We start from the raw sequence: 24,627 nt of genomic DNA on the forward strand, positions 1-24,627 counted from the left end.
CCACTCCTTTGGCCAAATAACTTAATCATCCATTCCTTCTATTTATTGTTTGTTGGGGCAGGGCTTGCTATGAAAATGTTAATTTAATTTAAATATTTTTTTATGGTATTTATGTATTAATGTATATAATTATTATGTATTGAATAAAATACAAATGGAGGATCAGTGTTTATGAATCACATCACATGTATATAATATATATATATATATAGAGAGAGAGAGAGAGGGGGGGGGGGGGGGGGGGGGGGCAACGTCCCAACGAAAGCAGAGAAGAGCATCAGAAAAAGGAATGGGAAGAAGAAGCTGCAATCGAATCGTCCCCGATCGTTGAATTCTACTACCGAGATACATACATACATTTTTGTGTAGAAATTAGAGGTTGTAATTGATAATTCGGGTGGTCGTCGCAAGCCTTGCGTCTTGTCTTGATCAAGAAGAAAGCTGTTCATCTCTGACGCGTTTGCGAGGAGCTTAAATCTGATCTTCCTTCGCAGAAGGGGAGAGGGAAGACAAGTCTTTAATCGCGCTGATCAAATCGGCATCGGCCATGGGGCAAGCCTTTCGCAAGCTCTTCGATACCTTCTTCGGCAATTCTGAGATGAGGGTACTCTCTCTCTCTCTCTCTCTCTGCCTTTACGCATCTTTGTTATTTTTAACTGTTTTCCTACCTTTTCTCTTTTCTTTTTAATTTGTTCCTTACTGTTTTGGGGAGGAAGATTCGTTTTCTTGTTTATTTTTGGTTGAAATTTGTCCCTCTAATGCGGCATTCGTTATACCTTTGGGTTTTTGAAGAATTGCAACTCTTTCTCTCCTTCCCACTTTGGTTTTAGTAACCTGGCTCTAATAATCACTAGTTTGATGCTTAGGAATTGCCGAATTCACAAAGATCATGCTGTTAAATGCATGAATTTATGTCTTCCTTCTGCCTCTTGTTCTTGCCGACAAGTACCTGTCGAATCAGCTTTAGGAATGTGCACAAATGGATTGACAATAAAGCCTGTGTCTGATAAGATCTTTATTGAAGGTCACGGGGCACAGAGAATTCATACTTTTGAGTATTCTTCTTTTATTTCAAAGAACAAAATTTGTTTCTCTGAGATATGGCATTGAGTCTTGGCACGCTTCACATTTTGAAGCAAGATTTTTGTGGACAGTTATATCATGATTGTTGAATGCATATTCCATACTCTTGTGCAAATGGTTGTAGGTTAGAGTTTATTCATGCTTTTGTACCTGTAAAATTGTGCATGTTTTTTTTATCTGGTTCGCTCTTTCCTGTTGATGCATCTATCCACCAATGACCAATTGTATTTAGCTGTATTTTTTGACAAATCACTCTTCTGGGAACCCCCCACCCCCTATTGATGTTTGTCCTCTTAAAATAATTCACGTGATAATTGTGGTCTGACGTACTGAATCTTTGGCATTTCTTGTATCTTATCACTTCTGGCATTTTGCTCTGTGTTTTCTTGTAAGTGTGGAGCTGTGGCTTCTCGTTTAGTCCTTACATCTAATGTTTAGTAAGCAAGAGACAATTTGGCTTAGCCTCCAACCAAAATGTTGAATATTTCAAATTTTACAACTGTTCTCTCCTCACTCCCTACCCTTACCTTTAATCCCCCCTCTATCTTTTTTTTTCTCGTCTCTATTGTAGGATTATCTTTCATTGATTAGCATCCTACTGCATGTGCAGCCATTTTAAGGTGATTTGAGATTGTATGGTGCTAAGATGTTTAGATATTTGTTGATGATTTGTCTGTTCCTTGGTTTTCATGTTTATGATTCTTAATTTAATTGTCGTAGGTTGTGATGCTTGGCCTGGATGCCGCTGGTAAAACAACTATCTTGTATAAACTGCACATTGGAGAAGTTCTATCAACAGTTCCCACAATTGGTATTTCATTTATGGAAGCCTTTTATAATTTTGTTTGGTCGTTTCAGCTAGTGTCCAGGTTATTTTGCAGTATTAAATCTAGTGGATTCTTTCATGCCTTACCTGCTTGTTGCATGTTTGAGTTATATAAATATGTTCTAGGGACATGCAACTTCTTTCTTGTTGGTTTCTTCTTTTACTTTCTTCTCTCTTTATTCTTGTCCTTGTGAAATTTCTGCTTTTATTTTTTTGTAGGAAGTGCATGTGGCCCATGCATTTGTCATACACTTAATGAAATTGTTTATTTTGTCAAAGAGGTTAGAAAGAAAAAGTTTCTACGTTGTAGCTATCATTAATTACTAAATTCAAAGAAAAAGAAACAAGAAAGTCCATGTAACTGGTAACTAGTTTAATATATTTTTCGGGGTATACAATTTTTTAGTTTGTCTAATGACTTGTCTACATTTACTTTTAGGTGTTTCAAAAGACAAGAGAAACATTCTTACTAATTTTCTAATAGTCTACCTTTTATATATTTGCAGCAATATAATGGAGGTAGGCATGTGGATCCTACTAGTCATGTATGAAATATAGATAAATAAGTCTGCAATTGTTCTGTGTTTAGCAATGTCATAAGGAAACTTTGTACATCAGGACTTTGGTGCAGCATTTGCACCAGTGATTAGGTGAACTTCATTGGCATGCAACATGTTTTGGCTTTGGTGTATGCTAACCTTGCAATTGAATTCTTTTGTGCATCTGCACACGCATGCATGTGTGTGTGTGTGACTGTGAGTGTGTAGTAATTTATATACTTTTGACGACTCTGTTAATGGCTCTCTATTTCCAGAGCTATTCTAGCAGTTAGTGAAGCAGATTCCATTCTTACATGCTCTGAGCGGGTCTGCTATGTTTTGGTGAAAACCACTACTACTCTGTTATCAATTTGTCCTATTGCTAACATAGTAACACTAGTAAAACAGAAAGGATGTGCTCAACGTTGGGTTTTTTGGCATCCATTCTTACCACTTAATGTTATCTAAGACCATCCCTAGCAATTTGTACACTCAGATTTTCAGGTTTGCTCAGGGTTGGATGGATTCTGCAGATGCTCCTTTCATTCACATTTTTCTATCAGCAACATTTTATTATTTGGCATTTAGGATTAACTTGATGGTCAAAAATATAATTTGGCCTGTTATTGATCTTTAGGCAGAATTAAAGCATTGATTATGTTTGATTTGCCCTTTTCGTTTTTTCTTGTCTTGTGTAGGTTTCAATGTGGAGAAAGTACAGTATAAGAATGTGATGTTCACAGTTTGGGATGTAGGAGGACAAGAGAAATTAAGGCCACTTTGGAGGCATTACTTCAATAACACAGATGGACTGGTAACTATAGTTGTATATTATTTTTCCAAAATTAGATCATTGGCCCTTTTGTCTTAAATCATCATATTCTTCATCTTTTATTGTTGAAACTAGTGGCCCTTATTAACTGTCTGGACTTTTTAGCTGGTCATTGCCTATTGATATTAGATATGTTCTAGTGGCTTTGTCTCAATGGTAAAGTGGGGGGAGAGAGGAGGAGGAAGAATTTGGGGGGGGGGGGGGGAGCGAGAGAGACAACCTTTTTGGATAGAACAATTTTTAAAGCCGGAGGATACCTCTGCATATGTTTACTTCTGCTATCTTCTATTTCAGATTTATGTTGTTGACTCTTTGGATCGAGAGAGAATTGGAAGAGCAAAACAAGAGTTTCAGGTCATATTTTACAATATTTTTTTAATTAAGGGTTCCAGTTGTGAGCATATATATTCACTTGGTATTCTTCTTTCAGGCCATTATAAGAGATCCATTCATGCTTAACAGCATCATTCTGGTGTTTGCAAACAAACAGGATATGGTATGTTATACTAATACTTTCCTAGCTCCCTTTTTATGTCTGTGAAGCACATTTACATGAGTTTGACATGGATTTGAACTGAAGAATTTGAAACAGCACCTGGAAAAGTATGGATGGGCATATATATCAATGTATACTTATACTTGTCTAGAATTAGTAACGTAATTATAATTGTTCTGACAATTACAAACCCCATGTTAAAAACATCACCCTTCTAACTTCTGTTTTGCAGTGTGTGAGGGTCTATGAAAGAGTGTTGTATTGGGTAAGTATGGTTGATCACCTGTGGGATGTGTCAGGCTCCCATATGGTTTGGAGTTGTTGAGAGAGATTTTGAGGGTTTGGGTTGATTTCATTTTGTCTCTTTGAGATGGCCGGTGGCAGCTAGGGTTTTTGGCTTATAGTTGGTATTGGTGTAGGCCTTCGTGTGACACTTTTTGGACCTCTTCCACTTGGCTTTGATGGTTAGGACTCTGTTTCTTTGTCTAAGGAGGAAGGTATTATTTGGATCCTGCTTCTTGGGTAAAGTTTCTAGGATTGGAAGATTGATTCCATGACAATAGGTATTGGCACATGCTCTATGATCAGCAGATATTAGAGTTGGGCAGAACAAGTGGTTTGACTTTGATGTCCACGGAAAGAGGTTCCCTTTTTGTTCATGGAAGAACAAGCTTTCATTTTTTTTTTTAAATAAAACAATTACTAACCACAAAAATTAAAATTAAATTTGAAAACTCTGTCAAGTGGCCATTAAGTAACCCATTTTTATACTCTTAGAGAATGGAGATGTTTGAGAAAACATGAATTGTTCTTGTATAATCATATCTGCTATTGATAACCATATCACAATTAGATGTTATTATGCCACAGTATTGTTTCTCCTTGCTCTTTTTCTGTAATTGTTGTCTCGTCCTGTCATTTTTGTGTTGGACCATTATCAGATGTAACCACCCAACTCAATCAGATGTTAACAGAGATACATCAAATCAATTTCACAACTCTCTAAAGGCTATCCCCCTGATAGGAATATAATATGAATTTAATATGTAGGCAAACATTGACTTCTCAAAAATAATTATATGGCAGAAACACCTAGTCTGCTGCTTGTTCTTTTTGTACAGGGTCCGCCCCCTTGAGGCAGTTTAAAAAAACCACCATGTAGAAATCCCCAGTATGTTCAAATATCTTGCCAAATATTGTATTATTGGTTTTTATCCACTTATAATTGGTCAATTGGACAATACAACATCAAGTTATTAGAAGCACATTTTTCATTCATTCCCTTCGGTAGACCACCTCCAGTGAATAATTATCAGATGAAATGCAAATATCTTTTGTGAAACCAAATTTAGCCATTTTCTTGTGCATACGAGCTAACTTCTCAGCCTGACAAAATATGTATGAATTTCTTTTCATGTTACAGAGTTATATTTTCCAACTGGCAGCTGCCCGCTGAGGGCCCTATTTCATGTTTCTATGTCAATGGGGTGCTTCAGTTGTTTGGGTACTGCAAGCACCCTAGTTTCTCTCATGGCATATACCATGCGGCGCTGCTTGTACCTTGAGAGTTGAGACAAATGCATGGCCTATCCTTTTTATATCTATCTCAAAATATGGACTGTATAGATTCTTTCCAGTTTCTGGCATGCCTGCTGTGACTGATCTAATCAAACATTAGATGGAACTTTTGTCTATCTTCACATCTAACTCAAAACTTCATCAAAACCACCTTGGTTAAGAGATGACCTCTCTCTAATCATCAAGTCGTTTCTTTTGGTACATCTGATGATCTCATAGTTTTGTGATGCTGATCCTCATTGGCGTTATAAGATATCATGCCAATCTTTGTAGGACCCTAAAGCCATGTCCCTTATTTTTTGCGTGAAAGAAACCCAAAGAAAATCAACTTATTTATGCTACGATTGCTCGCAAAGTTTCTTCAGTAGTGTAAGCAAATACACTGATGCAAAGTCCTATTAATCTCTATTATGTCATCCCTTATTATTTGCGCGAAGGAAACCCAAAGAAAGTCAATTTATTTATGCTATGACTGCTCGCAAAGTTTCTTCAGTAGTGCAAGCAAGTACACTAATGCAAATTGCTATTAATCTCTATCATGTCTGCTTGTGTGTTCAGAAAGGAGCAATGTCCCCAATGGAAGTGTGTAACGGACTTGGGCTTTATGATCTTAAGAACAGAAAATGGCATATACAAGGGACTTGCGCTCTTCGAGGAGATGGTCTTTACGAGGGCTTGGATTGGTTGTCTAGCACTCTCAAGGAGGTAAGAGCAGCTGGATACTCCTCAGTCGGCACCTCGTCGATCTAACTGACCAGGTAAAACAAGCACCCTGGCATTTGCCATCCATCCATCCGCCCTTTCAATTCACTTGCTATTCGATTGTCTTCCACAGGCCACTCGACGCCCTGCGGTGGCTGTTCAAGCTGAAAAAGATGACTTCTCAAGCCTTGGAACTGAAGATGATTTTTTGGGTTGATTTTGTGAAGTTTCTTAGGCGCTAGCAACGACCTTAATTGGCACTTTGATCTGTCAATCCTTCAGTATATATTATCATTTATCTGTATGATGATGCAGCCTTGCCCTTGCCCGGAAGATCAGTAACAGTGATTTATCTGTGCTTTGATAGTTGGTTGACACTGTTGACACGTTTTATACGAAAATAGTCGGTGTTTTATCTCTCGCACACACAAATAAGTACGAAAAATATTATTGATATATTTTTGTGTATTTCTTGAGCTACATAAAGGTATACCAATGACAAAAAAATCTCATGAGGCACGTAGAGACACATGTGAGGCGCAGGGTATTTTAGTTATAATACTCCCCTATGTAGTCCAAAATGTACAAAATGGTTGTACATCTAGCATGATTCAATAAGTACTCTTTTCAAAACAATTTTGTCCAGATATTATGTTATCTGACTGATGTGATATCACAATCTAATCATATAATACTATCTATTTAGATTACACTATAGTTAATTGTTAATTTATTTTAATTTTTTGAAAAAATAAATAAATAAATACTTGAAATGTTTGTGGCATTTTCATATTCTTGAGAAAGCCATTAATGTCATCAACTCGCTTAAAATCCAAAGCAAACAAATATCGGATGTTGCTTTCGGTTGCTATCCCACTTGAAAAACGAACAGAACTAAGTAAGCTCCAACGATGTATGGAGGGCTAGCTGGGCCGGCTGCTTCCATTTCAGTTGCCGCAACGATTAACTACCACTCCTTCCCGACCACACAAAACCAAACACGCCACTGCCGCACATATAAATATACATATATATAGAGAGAGAGAGAGAGAGAGAGTTGTTGGCTTCCGTTTTCTCGTCCAAGCGATGTGATTTTTTCTCAATTCTTTTTTGTTTTGTGTGTGAGATTTGGAACCAGCAATGTGTTCACGCCAAACCTCTTCGATCTTTCGCAATAATTCGTACTTTCTTCACCATTCGAATCGGAAAATTCGCGATTCGATGAAGTTCCGGTGCGTGCTTGATCAAATTGTGCCCAAATTCGCGGTGTCGTCGTCACTGAGCTCGGTGTTCACCTCGGCCAACGTGATTGCGGCGGCCGCCGCGGCGGAGTCGGGTACGGTACACAGCGCGGTGGCGTCCGCCATAACGCATGTGGCTGTCACCGCCGTTGCTATCGCCTCGGGCGCTTGTCTTTCAACTAAGGTCGATTTCTTGTGGCCGAAAGTGGAGGAGCAACCCGGTGAGCTCACGCTTTCTTAACAACTAGGTCTTTCTCGTGAAGAAGAACTATTATTTTTTCTTTAAAAGCAAAAATTGCTGCAGTTGAATTTCCTGTTTTTGAGTTTCTGGCTGTCTAGTCGCTTCATTTTGTTTCAAAATGCTCTATATTCGTTGAAAGTAATTTCTGTGTCATCTTCACAAAAGCAGGGGGAAAGTGTGGGATGGAATCTATTGTCTAATTTTTTTTGGTTTATTTATTTTTATATGTTATTTTATTTCGTATGGAAGACTGTTGCGTAAGTTGATTGCCTATGTACTGCAGTTAGTTATGTCATGTTAACATTATTCAATGCACTGCAGGCTCACTTATACTGGATGGAGTGGATGTAACTGGCTATCCTATATTTGCTGATGCGAAGGTTTACCGTCTGTACTGGCATTGTTGAATTGCATGCACTCCATTATTGAATTGCCTCTAAGATAATAAATATTTGAAGGCAGGTGCAAAAGGCAATTGCATTCGCTAGGAAAGCTCACCTCGGACAGTTAAGGAAAACAGGAGACCCTTATTTGACTCACTGTATACATACAGGAAAAATCCTAGCAGTCTTAGTTCCATCAAGTGGAAACCGGGTATGCATCCCTTTTCCTGCTATATTATTTCTTTCATACTTTAGCATCTAGTACAACTTCGACTGCCCAAAGTTTCAAACTGACTGATCTTTGTTCTTTTCTTCTTTTTTGTGTTACTTTTTGAGGAAAAGTATGAGAGACCATTCTTCTTTCAGTTGGGGAGAATGAGCTATGCTGGAGAACATCCACTATCTTATTGACTCTTTCTTCACTATTATCCATCTCTCTATGCATGAGTTGATTCATTGCTCAGTTGTGTATATTATGATCGTGCAAGCCTCCTGCTGTTCATGTTGTTATTGTGATTTCTGAGACCTTGCCAAAGGAGTGAATAATTTGGCAAATCGTGCATAATTTGTTTCACTCACAACAGGAGTACTTGCTTCCAAAAATACAATAATTTTAACATTTTGTTAGTTGTCTTTGTTGGCTTTAGGGCTTCTGTAGAACTATCCATAACGAAGTGATGCCAATTTGGACCATCTGCCAGTTATAAAGTGGACTGTTAATTTCTGCTTATAAATGCTTGGGTAGAAATTTTTTATATAATAACTTCCTGCCCTTGCTTGCTTAATTACATATGCACTTATAAAAAGCCCAGTCCCCTTTCTCTAAGGAAAAAGTAAGCTCCAATTTATAAAGCAAATTTAGACTAAACTATCGGTCTGCAGGGGGGTTTCTCATTCTTTGGTCCTGTATTGCCAAAATGGTGAACCTGTTGGCATTTCTCATTTTTTTTAAGTATTGCCAAAATTACCAAACTGTATGTTCTTTCAGAGTTAGAGAACTTCTTCCTCTTTTCATATTTTTTTCTTTTATATCCTGAACATTACATAAATGATCAGCAAAAAGGAATCATATACACAAAGCATTTCTAAAATTTCATACTGACTTCCCATCGAAATAAGTTAAGTTTTGTAAACTATTAATTGATCCCCTTGATTTCCTTTTGCATTTATATTTCTGTTCTGGTATGCTCTTTTTTTTTTTAAAGTATTTATATAAACATTATGGAGGGTAAAGGAAAGTTCTATCTGCAGAAAATGGCCATTACTGATCAATGTATTGTGACAATTTTGTAAACGTTGCTGAAATATGGATCTAGCTTGTTGTCTGTGATAATGAAACCAAGCAATGTTGTTAATGGAAAATGAATATTAACAATTTAATTACCATTTTCATTGAACATAGTGTTGTGGTAAGGCAGAAATAGCTGGTGCTGGAAATATCTCATTTACAATATGTGTTATATATAAGTTGCCTCCTGCATAGAGCATACATTTCCATCCTATTGATTCCTTCACTGGAGTTTCAATTGTGTGTTGTAGGCTGTCGATACAGTTGTGGCTGGGATTCTCCATGATGTGGTTGATGATACATGTGAAAGTTTGGACAGCATAGAGAGAGAGTTTGGTGATGATGTAGCAAAGTTGGTAGCTGGAGTTTCCAGGTTAAGTTATATTAATCAGGTAGAGTTAATTCGCAGAATTAATAATGAAACTCAATGGTTCTCTTTTAATCAAAAAGGTTACAAGTAGCAGTCTCAGTCCATCAATAATTCATTTTTCTTCTTCATGCAATGGTTAGCAGGAATATTGAGTTGGCCCATTATAGTACAGCTGGTAAGGAAGTTTCTGAACTTAGATGTGGTAGGGATAAAAGGCCTTCCATGTCAGAGGTTAATGGAAGATGCTAGTGAATGATCAAATGCATTTTTAAGTCAGATATTGGCTAGTTGAAAATTTAATTTCTTTGGTTTTATGGAAGTCCCGCCTCAAGGCCATTTGGTGAACTTCTTTGGTTCCTTATGAAGATCTTTTTTCTTTTTCCTTTCATATTCTCATGAAACAAATGAGGAAAATTTCGATTAAGAAAGACATATGTGGGTTAGTATAATTGTTGGCATTCTATTCAGGATTCCAGGAGATACTGGTTCTGGTATTTTGATTGCCCAATGAAATATAGAACAAAGTATTGTCACAGGAAGACATACAAATAAGATTCACTTCTTGTATGACCCACAATGAATTCAATTGAATTCCACATATACTAGTTTTCTGGATTAAATAAACTATCTTCCTTTCTTACCATGGTTTTGTGTCACTTCAATTACTAATTTGAATTTGAAAAATCTGTTTCATTGAAATTACCCTTCTTGTTCCATGCACCGATTTGTGTCCAGTGAGATTGTACTATTTCCTCTTGTCCCATTTAGTGAAGTTGTATGTTCTTCATCTTGTGCTTAATTGATAATTCTTTATGCAGTTGTTAAGAAGACATCGCAGGGTAAACATGAATGGCAGCTCTCTCGGTCAAGGAGAGGTAGAAGTTTCCAACCACATCAGTTTTTATTTTCCTTGCTGGATATGTTTACATCTACATCAAGCTAAAACCCAGCCATGGATTCCATATACATTTAATTATAAGTGTTTGTGTACTGATAATATATAACTTGTCAATAATCTTAACAAAATATATTATATGCCTTGGTAACCTTCAAAAAAGAAAAAGTATTCTGAATCATATAGTGGTTGTGACAACAAAACACTGTTAGCGAACCATGAAGTGGATTAATCATCATTGTCACTACTGCATTGCAAGGGACAAACTAACTGTTGTCAATTTATTTTCTTAAGTTTGTCATTTTAGCTTCTTAAGAGGTCATTTTTATCAATGGGACTTGCTGTTGATCATACATATCTTTGTCTTGTATAGGTTAATCCCACATTGCTTATCATATTGCACATATATTTAGAAAAAAAAATTATCCTTATAACTTATAGTACAATGGTACAATCTGGTTTTTCATCCATTCAATAGTTCATGTGAACACCTTGATGGAGGGTTGAAACATATTACCTTTCTTGCTAACTAGTTAATTTTACTTATCCATGCTGGTCAATTGGCTTCCCTTGAATATTGTGGGAAAAGAAAGTATCTGGGTTGGGTTTCTACCTAACAACATAAAAAGGTGACAAAAAAGAGGCATGATGTCTTGAGTTCTTACTTCTTGTATTTCTGATAGCCTGCAATTTTGTCTTCTAGGCACATAATATACGAGTCATGCTGTTAGGCATGGTACACGATCCCCGTGTGGTGCTGATCAAACTTGCAGATCGTCTTCACAACATGAGAACCATGTATTGGCTAGAACCTCATTTCATATTCTCTTACCCTCATGTCTATGAAATGTTTTCTTTGTTTTTTTTCTTTAAAATTTACTTCTCAGCTGAAATTAATCTTGCTTCTCTTTTGTAAAAACATTGTTATTATATTATTATTTCATTGGTTCTTTTAATTTTGCATTTATCATCTTCTTCCTAGTCATTTTTAGCTTACTTAAAAATTTTCATGGATGGCAATAGTGAAGAAGTTGACTTGTATAGTTAAATTAACATGGTTCTTACTCCTTGAAGATGACTTTTCTGACAGTTATGCTCTTCCCTTAGCCAAGGCTCAAGCAGTTGCTCAAGAGACGCTAGTTATTTGGTGCTCACTTGCTTCCAGATTGGGTCTATGGGCCTTAAAAGCTGAACTGGAAGATCTGTGTTTTGCAGTACTTAAGGTGGCTAATAGTTTTATCAGTTGTTTACAAGTGGATGCCCTTGTACAAAGGGGAGGGAAATGCCATGTAAATTAACAAAGACTTGCCTATTCTACTTGCAGCCTCAAGTGTTCCGTCAAATGCGAGCTGACCTCGCTTTAATGTGGAGCCCTGGCAACAGGGCAAGCAATCTGCGAAGAATGTCTGCAAAAGCCAGCTTGCCTGTGCCATCAAATGAAAAAGGCTCTGTTATCGACTATGAAAGATCTGCAGCAATAGATGAGGACAACACAAGCATGAGGGTAATTAAGAATCCTGTTTGGGAAGTTTTTCCCTTATGCTTAAACTGGGTCAAAATCCAATTTTTGACATTTGTTTGCCTAGGTTAGGCTTTAGTGGTGCCAATATTAATATCTCTACTCACTTTCTCTGAACAGGCGCTAGATGAATGGTTAGTACCTTTTTGGGGAAGCTCTAAATTTGTGTCAGATTTAGTTTTAGGTTCCCTATTCAACTGACGCAGCGTGTTGCGCGAGTGTAAAAAAATACACCAAAATAAACCCTTGAAAGAACAAACTTCAATGGCCGAAGCTTGGCCTTCAAGAAGACGCAAAAACAAGATTGTTTTGTTAAGAAAACCCAAATAGGTTGCTGAAATTTGATTGAGAAAAACTTGATTACAAACTCTAGATCCCAGGCATATTTATAATATTTTGCTAATCCAAATCCATCTAATATTTGTAAACAAAATCCAACTAGAATCTTAATAAAAATAAATCCTAATCAAACATGAAATAGAATTCTAAATCAAGTAGAATCCTAAAACATATGAAGTATTAAAATATTGTTCTGGTGCTACTATTCCGGCATGGTCGACTCGGCCTTGGCTTGGGCCAGGGTCTTGATCAGTGTCCGCATCATTCACCTCCACTTGAGAAGAATTCGTCTTCGAATTATGATCCGAGTATGATAACTCAACATCTGGTAAATACAAAGAAAGATCAGCAACATTGAATATTTTGGAAATACCCATATGATTAGGCAAATCCACAACATAAGCATTATCATTGATCTTCTTTCTAATCTTATAAGGACCATATTTCTTTAGCTTGAGCTTGTTCTGCTTCCCTGCTAGAATCCGTTCCTTCTTCAAGAATATCATGACTTCATCTCCAACTGCAAATACATTGTGCTTCCTATGCTTGTCAGTTGTCGCCTTGTACTTTTTATTTGTGCAACTTTTGCTTGATATCTTCTTGAACCGCTTGAACTTTTCTGCTAAGGGAACATGAGCAAAGACTTTCCTTCCTCTCTTAGCCCTATCTTCGTTGGCATGGGTCCAACCATTACCGTGTTTGTTTCCCTCTTCCTCCACTGTATTATTACTGTTAGATTGAGGACGTTGAACCTTCCATCTTGAGCGTTTCTCTAATTTGGTAGATCTTACCATAGATCCTCCTCCTCTCATCAGCTTTCTTGATTTTAACTCCTCAACAGCTTCCGAATTCATCCCTAGATTTTTCTTGCCTTGAGAAGCATTCTTTTGCAACTGTTTCGAATAGAGGCTTATTCCATGACTACCAACAGTCACTCCATCACTTAAAATATTGATGCTTGAATCCTTCTTTGGTCTAAGCACTTGATCAGCTATAGCAACAGCTGCTACAACATTCTTAGTTTCGAAATCTAATTTCAGATCAATACCGAAAGCAGTTGCACTACCCGAGTTAACTAGCCTGGGAGATCCAACATCTCTATCCACAAAGAGATCCTTGTGACCATCTTGCTTTTGCAATCACAAAAGTGAATATGTTCCTATTGCCTTCGATTCAACCATGCCAGAGCCTAAATAAATAGTAGAACGATTTGTTACTACGGCCTCCATCTCCTTTAAAGTCGCAAGCCGATCAGAAGAAACACCACCTTCCTTGGATTGCGAAGCAATGCCTAAGCCCTCGGGACTAAAAAATACCCCAGTATGAGTCAACAACCTTGGAGTTTCTGTCATGTTAGCAGCATAAACCAAACTTGAGTTTGCAAACGTTGAGGTTACTGGGACAACATAATGTTCGAGATTAAGTTCCAAACTCACCGAAAAGCCATTCTTTAGTTTATACTCATAATCTCCCCAATGGTTGTGTTGTTGCGCTTTCCTCCTAACCCCTCTACCACTAGGGTTGGCTATCATACGACCAAGATCATCCTCATCATCGCTATCATCCATCATTGGTCTTCTAGGATTAATGAGGACAGGATTAATGGCTGGTCTTCCCGGTTTAACGTAGCTGGCTTGATTCACACCATTAGTCCGGTTCTGATTATCCTTAACTTGTAAAACGCCCAATTGGTTGCGGATTCGCTCCAATTGTTGTTGCATTGTATGAGTTATTTCCCGTTGTTCTTCGATTGCTCTCCAAATCACAGGCAACCCTCGATCATCGTCACGAGGCTAGTTGCTACCGTTACCTTCAAAATTGGCCATCTAATTGATTGATGAACCGCTCTGATACCACTTGACATAGCATGTAGCGCAGGTGTAAAAAAACATACCAAAATAAACCCTTGAAAAAGAAAACTTCAATGGCCGAAGCTTGGTTTTCAAGAAGACTCAAAAACAAGACTATCGCAAAAACAAGACTGTTTTGCTAAGAAAACCCAAATAGGTTGCTGAATTTTGATTGAGAAAAACGTGATTACAAACTTTAGATCCTAGGCACATTTATAATATTTGGCTAATCCAAATCCATCTAATATTTGTAAACAAAATCCAACTAGAATTCTAATAGAAATGAATCCTAATCAAACATGAAATAGAATCCTAAATCAAGTAGAAACATGAAGTAGAATCCTAAATCAAATAGAATCCTAAAACATATGAACTATTAAAATATTGTTCTGGTGCTACTATTCCGGCGTGGTCGGCTCGGCCTTGGCTTGGGCCGGGTCTTGATCAGTGTCCGCATCATCAACTAGATGTTGTTACTGATTTTCGTAAACACACACATGATAGTCTGTGTACTATTAACATAGTATTGTTAACCGATTTTTAAGTTGAGTAAAAAGTAGTTGTGGCAATGGGAAGTTTGAGAATGTAAAGGCCCTAAAACACTTTTAGGCCCTTGACTTTATAAATCTGCCTTTACCTCTCTCAAGGGAAAGAAGGGGAAAAAGAGCTGGAGGAGGATGAGAGAAGGAGGCGGGTAGCAGAAGAAGTAGAGAGAGGAGGAAGAGTGAAAAGGAGCAAGAGGAGGAGAAGGATAAAAGAAGCAAGAAGAAAAGGAAGGAGAAGCACAAGAAGCAAAAGGAGCAGGATGTAGAGAAAACCAATTGGGCTTCAAAGGAAAACCCAAAATTTGGGGTTGGGGGGGGATTAAAATAAGAAACCCAGATTTTGGAAGTTGGGCAAACCCCAAATTTGTGGATAGAGCCAAAATCTAGTTTGAGGAAGAGGAAGAATCCAGTTTGGGGGAAGACAAGAATGAGTGTGGGGGGCGGGGGGGGCGGTTAGATTACACGAAAACGGGAAAAATTTCTAATACGAAACGGAAACGTGGAAATGAACATTTTTCTAAAAAAAAGGGCATAAATAAAGTCTAAAACGGGAATGGGAAACATTTCGAAAACGGGAAAACGGTTCAGAGGAGCTGTTTCCGTGCAACATGGGGGGGGGGGGGGGGACAAAATCTAGAGGATCTGATAATAGAGAGAGAGTTTGGGCTTCAAGAAAAACCAAAAAACTGGTGAAGAAAAAGAAGAAACCCAACATCAAGGAAGAGGGAGAAACCCGAGTTCAAGGAAAATAAATCAAAACTTGGGTGTAATTGTGAAGAAATGAGAGAGAGAAAAATTAGGGTTTTTAGATAGGCATTAATGTAATAAATTTGAAAATAAAACTGGAGTGGTTATGATAGATTACTTTCTGCTCACCTCGTTATTGTGTTGCACTTTACTCCAAAGTTCAAGTGGGGTATAGGTAGGTTCTTAAAGTTAGGGGTGAACATGCATTTTGGGACCTTAGGAGGTGAAAAGGCAATTTTCCCTTCTTTTTTGCCTTTCTCAATGATTCTTCATCTTCACGTGCTGCACGCACCACAAGGATTTTTCATAACAGCCATAGAGGTTCTATAACTGGCAGTTATGGCCATTATGGTAACCGTAGCAGTGTTAAGGCTGTGTATTGTAATCTCACCTCTATTAGACCCCGATTGAGATGGAGCACACTGAAACTGCTGCATTATGTTTCATTTGACTTTTTGAACTTTTTGTTGCTCTGTGCCAATTGGTGGTCTCATTTGATTTTAAAAATTTCTGTTGCTGTGTACCAATTGGTGGCCTTCCCTTGCTAGTTATAAGACTTTTTTTAGCTTAATTTCTTTTTCTCTTTTTTTTGGCATGTAATAGCCATTTGTTCATTGGTAATTTCAATATGTAATAATTATGTTCTCTGCAAAACACGGTGTCTACTAAACTCTCGGAATAAATTTTGATTCGTGGAATCACCAGTACAAGATGATTTGCTGCTAAGGTAATTCCCAGTGAAACTATATCCTCATATCACCTAGCCAAAATATATATATATATATATATCTTCCCATACCTTTTTCATACATCGGTGGGTAAGCAGTGAAAGTATGTCAGCATATTTTTATGGTAGTAGTGAAATTGTTCTTGAAGCAGCAGTACAAGAGCAACTATCACCACTAACGGGAACATAAAGTTTAAAGTTTATCTCCCTCAATTATGTGTGTTGCTTTTGAGAGTATGTTTGCACATTAATTTGCCTCATCAATTTCAAAATTTTCATGTATTTTCTATTAGCAGGATCTTTTGCAGGCTGTATTCCCATTTGACCTCTTGCTAGATCGTAGAAAGCGAACTAACTTTCTGCATAATCTTGAGAAGTGTTCAAAGTCTCAAGCAAAACCAAAGGTTGTAAGGGATGCTGGAATTGCTTTAGCATCATTGGTTGTTTGTGAGGAAGCCCTTGAGCGGGAACTATTTATATCTACTTCGTAAGTTCTGCGTGTTCATTGTTGCAATGCTGCTTTCTTGTGCTGATAATTGTTGATATTTAAACAAACACATCGCCATATAGTTTAGCAGTTATTATCATCCTTGCTACACATTGTGGTCACTGTAGTTTCTTTCTTTCTATGTTTGCAGCTATGTTCCAGGGATGGAAGTGACTTTATCAAGCCGTCTGAAAAGCTTGTACAGTATCTACAGCAAGGTAGCAGCAGATTTGTCATCTCTGATAACAATAATAATAATAATATTAACAATAAAAATAAGAAAAAAGCATGCACTCACCGTGACATGTATATAACCACAGAAAAGAACGTGCTTTAGTCATGGGGATTTAGACAGAGGAGACATTATATAGACATGTTTTGATATTATTATGGAAATGTATATTCTTGGAAGAGTCAACAGTGTTCCCCTCTAGATAGGTGAACAGTTTTAGTTTATGCACTGGTTTTCTTGTAGATAGTTCTATTGTCTCAACTGTATGAGATCGCATAAAAGAAGATCTGGGTACTAATAGTCAAAATTCTGGTATTTGCTAGCATTTTGTAATAATTGTGGGAAGAAGGTAAGTTTTGGCTTTGGTTTCAGATTCATATTCATATAGAAATGTACCAAGTTTCCTTTGGTGAACTTCCCTTGTAATAGTCATTCAGTCTTATATGAGTTAAAGAAATTGGCACTTATTAGTATCATATTTGTATCCCTTCAGGAATTTCGTAGTAACTTCTCCAAAAAGTGTGATCTAAACTAATTTTCCCGTAACTTTTTTATTTATAATTCTGTGCCAACATTTGCAAATAACTAAGATGAGGATGTTAAGGTGGTTCTGCATCTATACAGGAAAAGACAAAATTAGAGACTGGATTATATGTAATGAGGTTAGATTGCCATCTAGTGAAGATAAGGTGCACAAGATGCAATTAAGATGATTTATACATGTGAGAAAAATACTGTAGATGCACCGGCGAGGTAACCATGTGGAATGGAAGAACTTTGTAGCAAAAGAGGTAAAGACCAAAGAAAACACAGTGGAATATAATAGCCTTACAGAATATGGCCATGGATAGAGATAGTTGGAGAGCTAGAATTCATCTAGCTGACTCCACCTAGTGGGATTAAGGCTTCTGATTGTTGTTGGTGTTGTTTTTAATTTATAATTTTTCATTCTTTCAACAATATAAAGAAATTGATGTAGTGAAAGAGAACACTTATATAATAAGTTAGACTCTGATGAAAGCTTTCGAATATGGCATCCTTTGATTATTTTCAGTGTCATATTGCTCCAATTGATTCTCATTCCCCACTTTTTTCCTTTTGTGCTATTAGTTACTCACTGAGTGTGTGTGTGGGCATGTAACCAATTACATGTCTGTCTTGTGAATATAGCTTTTGTTTAAGTCCATCTTATCTTCAATTATCTTCATGTCGTTGAATTTTGACAGCAAGACCTTGCAAAGAACTCTTATGAAAAAAATTTGTTTTATTTACCCAGATGGAACGAAAAGATGTTTGCATCAAAAAAGTATATGATGCCCGTGCATTGAGGGTAATTGTTGGGGATAAGAATGGGACTTTACATGGAGAGGCAGTTCAGTGTTGTTACAGTCTTCTCAACATTGTTCACAGGTGAATGACAATAAAAATTGCCTATCCTCTATTTTTGTCAAGCATGAAATGGTTTCTAGCATAAATTGGCGATACAAACTGTGTTTCAGCTCTGTTTTGCTTTCCAATGCTGAGACAAGATATTTTTCAGGAAGTCACCATAGTAACTTGTTTGAAAGGGCTTTAAATGATCAATAATTAAAAACAGATTTGGCATGTAGCTATTTAATAATATGCTTAAACTGTGATCTTGGGAAATGAGAACTTGTTATATTCCTTTCCCTGTGTGCAGGCTTTGGACTCCTGTTGATGGTGAATTTGATGACTACATTGTTAACCCAAAGCCCAGTGGCTATCAGGTTACAAATCCATTTCACTGTTTTCACTGTCAATAAGAGACGAGGAATCCAATCACTCATGTTGTTGCATTTGCTCAGACAGATATTATTTTACACTGAAATTACAGAATGTATGTCTTATTTCTGGCACTATAAATCTTTCCCTGATTGACTTGGAAGATGAAGAAACTATTTTGCCTTCATTTCCTTTATTTTTCCAGTAAAGAGTGGATATATCATATATGCTAGCAAACTGATTACTTTTGCAGAAGACTTTGTTCTTTTAGTTCTCAATAAGGAAATTCCAAAATATAATTGCAAGCTAAAATTTTGTATGGATAGCAGCTTGCTGCAAGCTTTAAAATCATTTACACATTTCTTCTACTATCCACACATTTACTTTAAGATTTTATGTTAAAAGATCTTTCAGTAGTTTATGGGTTTGATTGTGGCCTAATTTAGAAGTTGCAAGTAACTGTAGCTTTAGTACCTATGTACTTGAACTAGCATGGATTAGCTCATATCCTCTTTGGCAGTAGATACTTGATCTGTCAGAGGCTTGTCCTTGTATCCGGCACTTAAAATCATCTGCTCTATCATGTTTAACTCTTAGTTCTAAACACATGCTTTCTTGGTGAGTAGTTTAACCAAACTTCCAAGTTCTGATCAGAAGTCCACCTGTAATGAAAAATGCTTTGCATAGGTACCAACTATCATTTGTTAGATACACTCTGAACAAATTCATTTACCACGAAGTCTCATATATATATATATATATATATTTTTCAGATTAATGGCTATGAAGTAGAAATATTCCCAATTGCTGTATCCAACAGAAACAAAGTATAAAAACTTCCCATATTTTCTGACTATTTGGATGGGATATCCTGCTGCAAGATCATGTGAGCTAATAAATCTATGGGTATTGTAGTTCTGAAATAATTTTGAAAGAATTTGCTAACTATACAAAATGATAACTAACTTTCAGAAGAAAGTTGTGACTACAATTCTGGTTATTTGAAGGTAATATGAAGGAGTTATTTATTCCTATTTTTGTTTCATAATGATTGCATTTGCATAGCACTTCTTGTCATTTTTCACTTTTTACTCAGGTAACAATTTGATTATCTTTGTGAAAATACATAAATATATTTTTGCACTAATACATATGTTTTGAGTCTGTATTAAGTATTGGCCAACTCTCCTTGAAAATTGCACTCTAAACCCCAACTTTGCTTTCTAATCTCAGTCTCTTCACACCGCAGTACAAGGTCCTGATAACTGTCCTTTTGAAGTTCAGATAAGGACACAGGTGGTCTGCTTTCCCTCTCTTGCAATTAGATCAATTTCATGTCCACATGGATTCATTTGGCTAATAATACTTGCTCCCAACATTTTAGAGGATGCATGAGTATGCTGAACATGGACTTGCTGCACATTGGCTTTATAAAGAAACTGAAAACAAGTTGTCTTCCTTAAGTAGCATTGATAAGTCAGAGGCATATTTCTCAGACGATATGGACCAAAGCTCTATTGAAGATGATGCTTTTTGGAAATATAGTTCCTTGAAAGCAGGGCATCCACTCCTCAGAGTGGATGGTAGTCAATTGCTTGCTGCTGTTATTGTCAGGTTGGTCATCTCTAAACTATATCCAGTGCTGAGACGATTTTCTTTTTCTAACTTTTTGCATGCATATCATATTTCCAGAGTCGATAAAGGTGGAAGAGAACTTCTTGTTGCTGTGAGCTTTGGACTAGCAGCTTCTGAAGCAGTAGCTGAAAGAAGATCGTCTTGCCAAATAAAACGATGGGAAGCTTATGCAAGGCTTTATAAAAAGGTTAAATAAAATAAGAAGATTCTATAGAAGCTTTACCGTTAAGATGGCTCAGGGCTCTTCAAGAAATAATGGCTATTTTGACAACTTTCCTGATTTTGATGGACAAAACTAAAAATTATCATGTCATAGAAAACTTGGTTGCGAAGCCTTGAGGAGGTGACAGGTAGAGAAAACTATTTGATAGAGAACATCAGATTGCTATCTAGATAAATTTCACATGATACTGGGTAATGCCTATGTTTTAACTAGAAAGGGAAAGCCTAAAACTGGACGCAGAGCATAGAGCAAGAATTGAAAGACCATGTCCAAAATTTAATTTAATGCATACCCTCAGATGTGATTAATCTTTAGTTGAAGATATTTTTTTATGTAGAAGCATCGTTGTAGTTACCATTTGTATCATATTCAGACTGACACAAATTGGCTTATAGGTAACTGAAGAGTGGTGGTGTGAACCTGGACATGGAGATTGGTGTACTTGCCTTGAAAAGTACACACTCTGTCGAGATGGCATTTACCATAAGGTATGTTCGCCATGCATTTGCTTTTCTTTCTTTTTTTTTTTCATTTCTAGTTTTACTTAGTTTTGTTAACTCGACTTCAATCAAATGGACAAATCCATTCTATAAAAAATTTGAAAGTCCAAAAACAGATTTTACTAAATTTCTGAATAGAAATAAGAGACGCAGGGTTGCTGTAAAGTCAACAGTAATGTGCAACCAGGGCCGGCCCTACCTTGAAGTCATTTATGCCATGGCATTAGGCCCCCCAAATTAGAAGGCCCCATATTTTAGAAATTTTTTAATATTATATATATATTTTTTTATTTTTTAATAATTAATATTTTATTAAAAATTAAATATAAAACATTTTAATTTTTTTTAACTTCCTTTACCATTTTTCATTTTTTAACCGTTGTTGTGGTGTTTCCCATAAAACTCATGATTTATTAAATAAACTTGATTATGGAGATTTAATGAACAATTTTGCATTTCAAAAGACAAGAAAAATTGATTTTATATAAAGATGAACATAGTCCAACACATATATGTAAAATGAAAAGTTATTGTTGGTGAATTTTATCCTTTAATACTATCAGTTTAATGTTATATTTTGTTTCTCTCTATAAGAAAATCATGAATATATAATTTTTTGCTCGCACTAATCCTTGTAGATTTTAAAAAAAAAATAGTTTTATTTTTTTTTGTTTATTATTGTAAGTTATTTGGCTTTTTTTTTTCTGAGACATTATATTTTAGTTGAAAATTTATTATTGTTAAGAGATTATTATACTTTGTAGTTGATTGAATTTTAATTTTTTTTATTTAATAAAATGATGAAATATTTATGTAAAAAAATATATTATTTATTTTTTTATAAAAAATTAATACTGAAAGGCCTCAACAAATCTTTTTGCCTAAGGCCCCAACTCTGTTGGGCCGGCTCTGTGTGCAACACTAAATTGAAGCAAGATGTGTATTATAACTAATTATGTTGGTAATGCGTGTGTACATCACTTACACCCGATGCTAATCCTAAAGGCATCTTCTCATCATAAAATTTTGACAAAGACAGTGGGATCATTTAAAAGCTGAATTTTGAAAAAACACCACATCCTTCTTCCTGAACTCTGAGATTACATCTTCCATCAATTGGTGGTGATGAGGCATAGCATCTCTCAAAACAAGGGAGTCTAAAATTAGGCACGGAACAGGACTTCTGAATTTTAAAACTTCAGAGACTAGTCTGGGAAGGATATGGGTTGAATGCCAAATAGAAAGATGGTTTTTCAAGCAAATAATAAAACAGAAAACTCAGAGCTCCTGAGAATGAAAAAGAAAACTTCTGCAGATCTTTGCCTGGAGTTTTTTAGGCTTAACCCTTAAGGTGAGGCTGTGTTTCACTTCCAAAATGCTAGGTTGCATTACGTATAGTGGCGGTCTCACAATTCCTTCAACCAACTTTATTGATTTACTACATGTATCTAAGTTGGTAGACTTGTACTTAGTAGCATTGGAATACTAAAGCAGTGAACTTGTCACAGTTGGGTTGCAAAAACCATTTTAGGCTCTTACCCTGATCCACTATATATAGGATCCAGGTAACACCACATGGAAGAAATCTAAATTTCTTGAAAACCCTCTTATCTAATGACATGATTGAAGTTCCTTACAGAATGTTTGTCCCATATGCATCTTCTCTAAAAAAATTGCTGACCGAACATATGCATCCTCTCTTATATCCCATTCAAAGCTGGGGCGGAATTATTATTATAAATTATGCCCTCTAACACTCCCCTCCCCCCAAAAAATAAAGAATAAAAAAGATGGGGGGGGGGGGGGGGGGGAATTGCGCGTCCCAAAGCTGGGGCGGAACTACATTCAATTGAAGGTGCGCAATTCCCCCCCAAAAAAATAAATAATAATAAATAAAAAAATAAAAAAGATAGGGGCAATTAAGTAATTCCCCCCCCCCCACCAACAAGTACTGATTCAAAGGATCAAATTTTGAGATGACAAAATGAAATATCAAATTGCCAGGTTGTGTTATGAAGCTGGGACTTGAAGCTCCCTATATCATTTGTTATTTCCAAAACCCTACAGGTTATCACTTGAAAAAAAGTAGAAAGAGTATTAATCTTCAATCGAGCAAATCTCTCATCCGCGTGATGATGAATCATAAGTGGTTCCTTTTTTTCTCATTATCTTTTAGCTATATTTGCTGCTTTTATTGGCTTTTTTGTATCCATATTAGAATTAACAAAAAAGCATCGGTTGAACTGATTAATATCATCGTTTATGTACTCCTATGCAGCAAGACCAGTTTGAGCGCCTACTACCAACCTTCATTCAGGTCATTGATTTGACAGAAAGGGAGGAAAATGAATACTGGGCTGTTGTGTCCGCTGTTTCTGAAGGCAAACAGGTCGCTGCCATCATGTCTAACTCCAGCTGCCACGAGCGGCGAGCCTCCAAACTTTCTAGTTCAAGTTCTACAGAATCTGGCATCAACGATAAGGTATGTCTTAATTACAAATCAAAATCATGTTAGATGCTTTGCATGAACGATCTATGATTCCCACCCCTTGTACCTACTTTCATCCATCCATGATCCATGCCGCATTTAGCTTCTGCCGGGCGTGCGTTTGAGTCCATTGAATCCCTTTTTTTCCCGTGTTGATGATCACTAGCGGTAAAATTTCTAGGTGCAACTGCTGAGGACAATGCTGCAGTGGGAAGAGCAGCTGCGGTCTGAAGCCGGTGATTTTGAATCCATTCCACTTGGTGAAGTGGTGATTGTGTGTTGGCCGCATGGTGAGATCCTGAGACTAAGAAGTGGTAGCACTGCTGCAGATGCTGCTATAAGAGTTGGGTTAGAGGGGAAGCTTGTTTCAGTAAACGGCCAGTTTGTACTGCCCGGCACCCGGCTCAAAGATGGCGACGTAGTTGAAGTCAGAGTGTAAAACCTCCAACTTCAGTCACTGCTGCTGGTACGTAGAGGACGATGAGGGTGACAGAATCAGTACATTTTCCCCCTTTTTTGCATCATCTTATTCAGTTGGTTTGAGGGCTTTAACAGTGAAAATGTGGAAGGTTGAAGAGCAATTGCAGCTGCAGCTGCTGTCTCCCGTGTATATAAACCCCCCATTTATTGTTGTAATTTGCAGAAATCGCATGTTTAGCAAATTGAAAACTAGTCTTGTGGATGTAAATCAAATTTCTCTATAAAGTTCAATGTGGATGTAAATCAAATTTATCTATAAAGTTCGAAGTGTGATTCCAAGAAATGAAAATCGAACAAAAAACGGATATAATACGAAATAAAAACGAAAAATAGTATTTTTAAAAAATATAAATAAATAAAATTATTCAATATAAAAATAAATATAAATTTTATAATGCATTCAAATAAATTTGTAAAAATTTTGAATTAGAGATAGGAAATAACTTTGCATTTTTTTATATTTTTTTATATTTTTTTAATATTATGAAATAGTTTCAAAATGTTTTTGAAATTATAAAAATAACTTAGAAACATTTTTTGATATTTTGAAAATGTCAAAATGATTCTCAAGATAATTTCGTTCATAATAGATTATTGTAATTTAATTTAAATAGATGCTAGGGATCATTTTAAGTTAA

The 24,627-nt window shown here is 36.4% G+C and overlaps 2 protein-coding genes across 5 annotated transcripts; both read left to right on the forward strand.

Moving 5' to 3' along the window:
- The first annotated feature begins 241 nt into the window (after positions 1–241).
- Positions 242–6,471, forward strand: LOC127801031 (uncharacterized). 2 transcript variants are annotated; one of them, XM_052335810.1, is made up of 7 exons: positions 242–604; positions 1,804–1,894; positions 3,147–3,262; positions 3,575–3,634; positions 3,711–3,776; positions 5,913–6,112; positions 6,190–6,471. In XM_052335810.1, the coding sequence occupies exons 1-6, from the start codon at positions 548–550 to the stop codon at positions 6,102–6,104; spliced, it is 582 nt and encodes a 193-aa protein (XP_052191770.1). In that variant the 5' UTR covers positions 242–547; the 3' UTR covers positions 6,105–6,112; positions 6,190–6,471. The 2 variants fall into 2 exon arrangements, with proteins under 2 accessions (XP_052191770.1, XP_052191781.1); XM_052335821.1 differs by lacking the exons at positions 5,913–6,112; positions 6,190–6,471 and adding an exon at positions 5,200–5,884.
- A 534-nt stretch (positions 6,472–7,005) lies between these two features.
- On the forward strand, positions 7,006–24,249 carry LOC127801014 (uncharacterized). 3 transcript variants are annotated; one of them, XM_052335779.1, is made up of 18 exons: positions 7,006–7,518; positions 7,860–7,918; positions 8,001–8,132; positions 9,461–9,601; positions 10,398–10,454; positions 11,178–11,272; positions 11,565–11,697; positions 11,799–11,978; positions 16,498–16,688; positions 16,840–16,909; positions 18,197–18,330; positions 18,602–18,668; positions 19,897–19,959; positions 20,048–20,277; positions 20,356–20,485; positions 20,917–21,009; positions 23,300–23,503; positions 23,691–24,249. In XM_052335779.1, the coding sequence occupies exons 1-18, from the start codon at positions 7,197–7,199 to the stop codon at positions 23,946–23,948; spliced, it is 2,559 nt and encodes an 852-aa protein (XP_052191739.1). In that variant the 5' UTR covers positions 7,006–7,196; the 3' UTR covers positions 23,949–24,249. The 3 variants fall into 3 exon arrangements, with proteins under 3 accessions (XP_052191739.1, XP_052191749.1, XP_052191758.1); XM_052335789.1 differs by having other exon boundaries at positions 7,011–7,518; positions 16,840–16,906; XM_052335798.1 differs by having other exon boundaries at positions 7,431–7,518; positions 7,997–8,132.
- Positions 24,250–24,627: the final 378 nt, after the last annotated feature.

Source organism: Diospyros lotus, chromosome 1 (genome assembly GCF_014633365.1).
Source record: "Diospyros lotus cultivar Yz01 chromosome 1, ASM1463336v1, whole genome shotgun sequence".
NCBI lineage: Eukaryota > Viridiplantae > Streptophyta > Magnoliopsida > Ericales > Ebenaceae > Diospyros > Diospyros lotus.

Coding starts and splice junctions, on each gene's coding strand:
- LOC127801014 (XM_052335779.1), top strand. CDS start 7,197: ATGTGTTCACGCCAAACCTCTTCGATCTTTCGCAATAATTCGTACTTT. Junction 18,331..18,601: donor CTTCTCAACATTGTTCACAG/GTGAATGACAAT, acceptor CCCTGTGTGCAG/GCTTTGGACTCCTGTTGATG. Junction 20,278..20,355: donor CTTGCTGCTGTTATTGTCAG/GTTGGTCATCTC, acceptor TCATATTTCCAG/AGTCGATAAAGGTGGAAGAG.
- LOC127801031 (XM_052335810.1), top strand. CDS start 548: ATGGGGCAAGCCTTTCGCAAGCTCTTCGATACCTTCTTCGGCAATTCT. Junction 605..1,803: donor TCGGCAATTCTGAGATGAGG/GTACTCTCTCTC, acceptor TAATTGTCGTAG/GTTGTGATGCTTGGCCTGGA. Junction 3,263..3,574: donor TCAATAACACAGATGGACTG/GTAACTATAGTT, acceptor CTTCTATTTCAG/ATTTATGTTGTTGACTCTTT.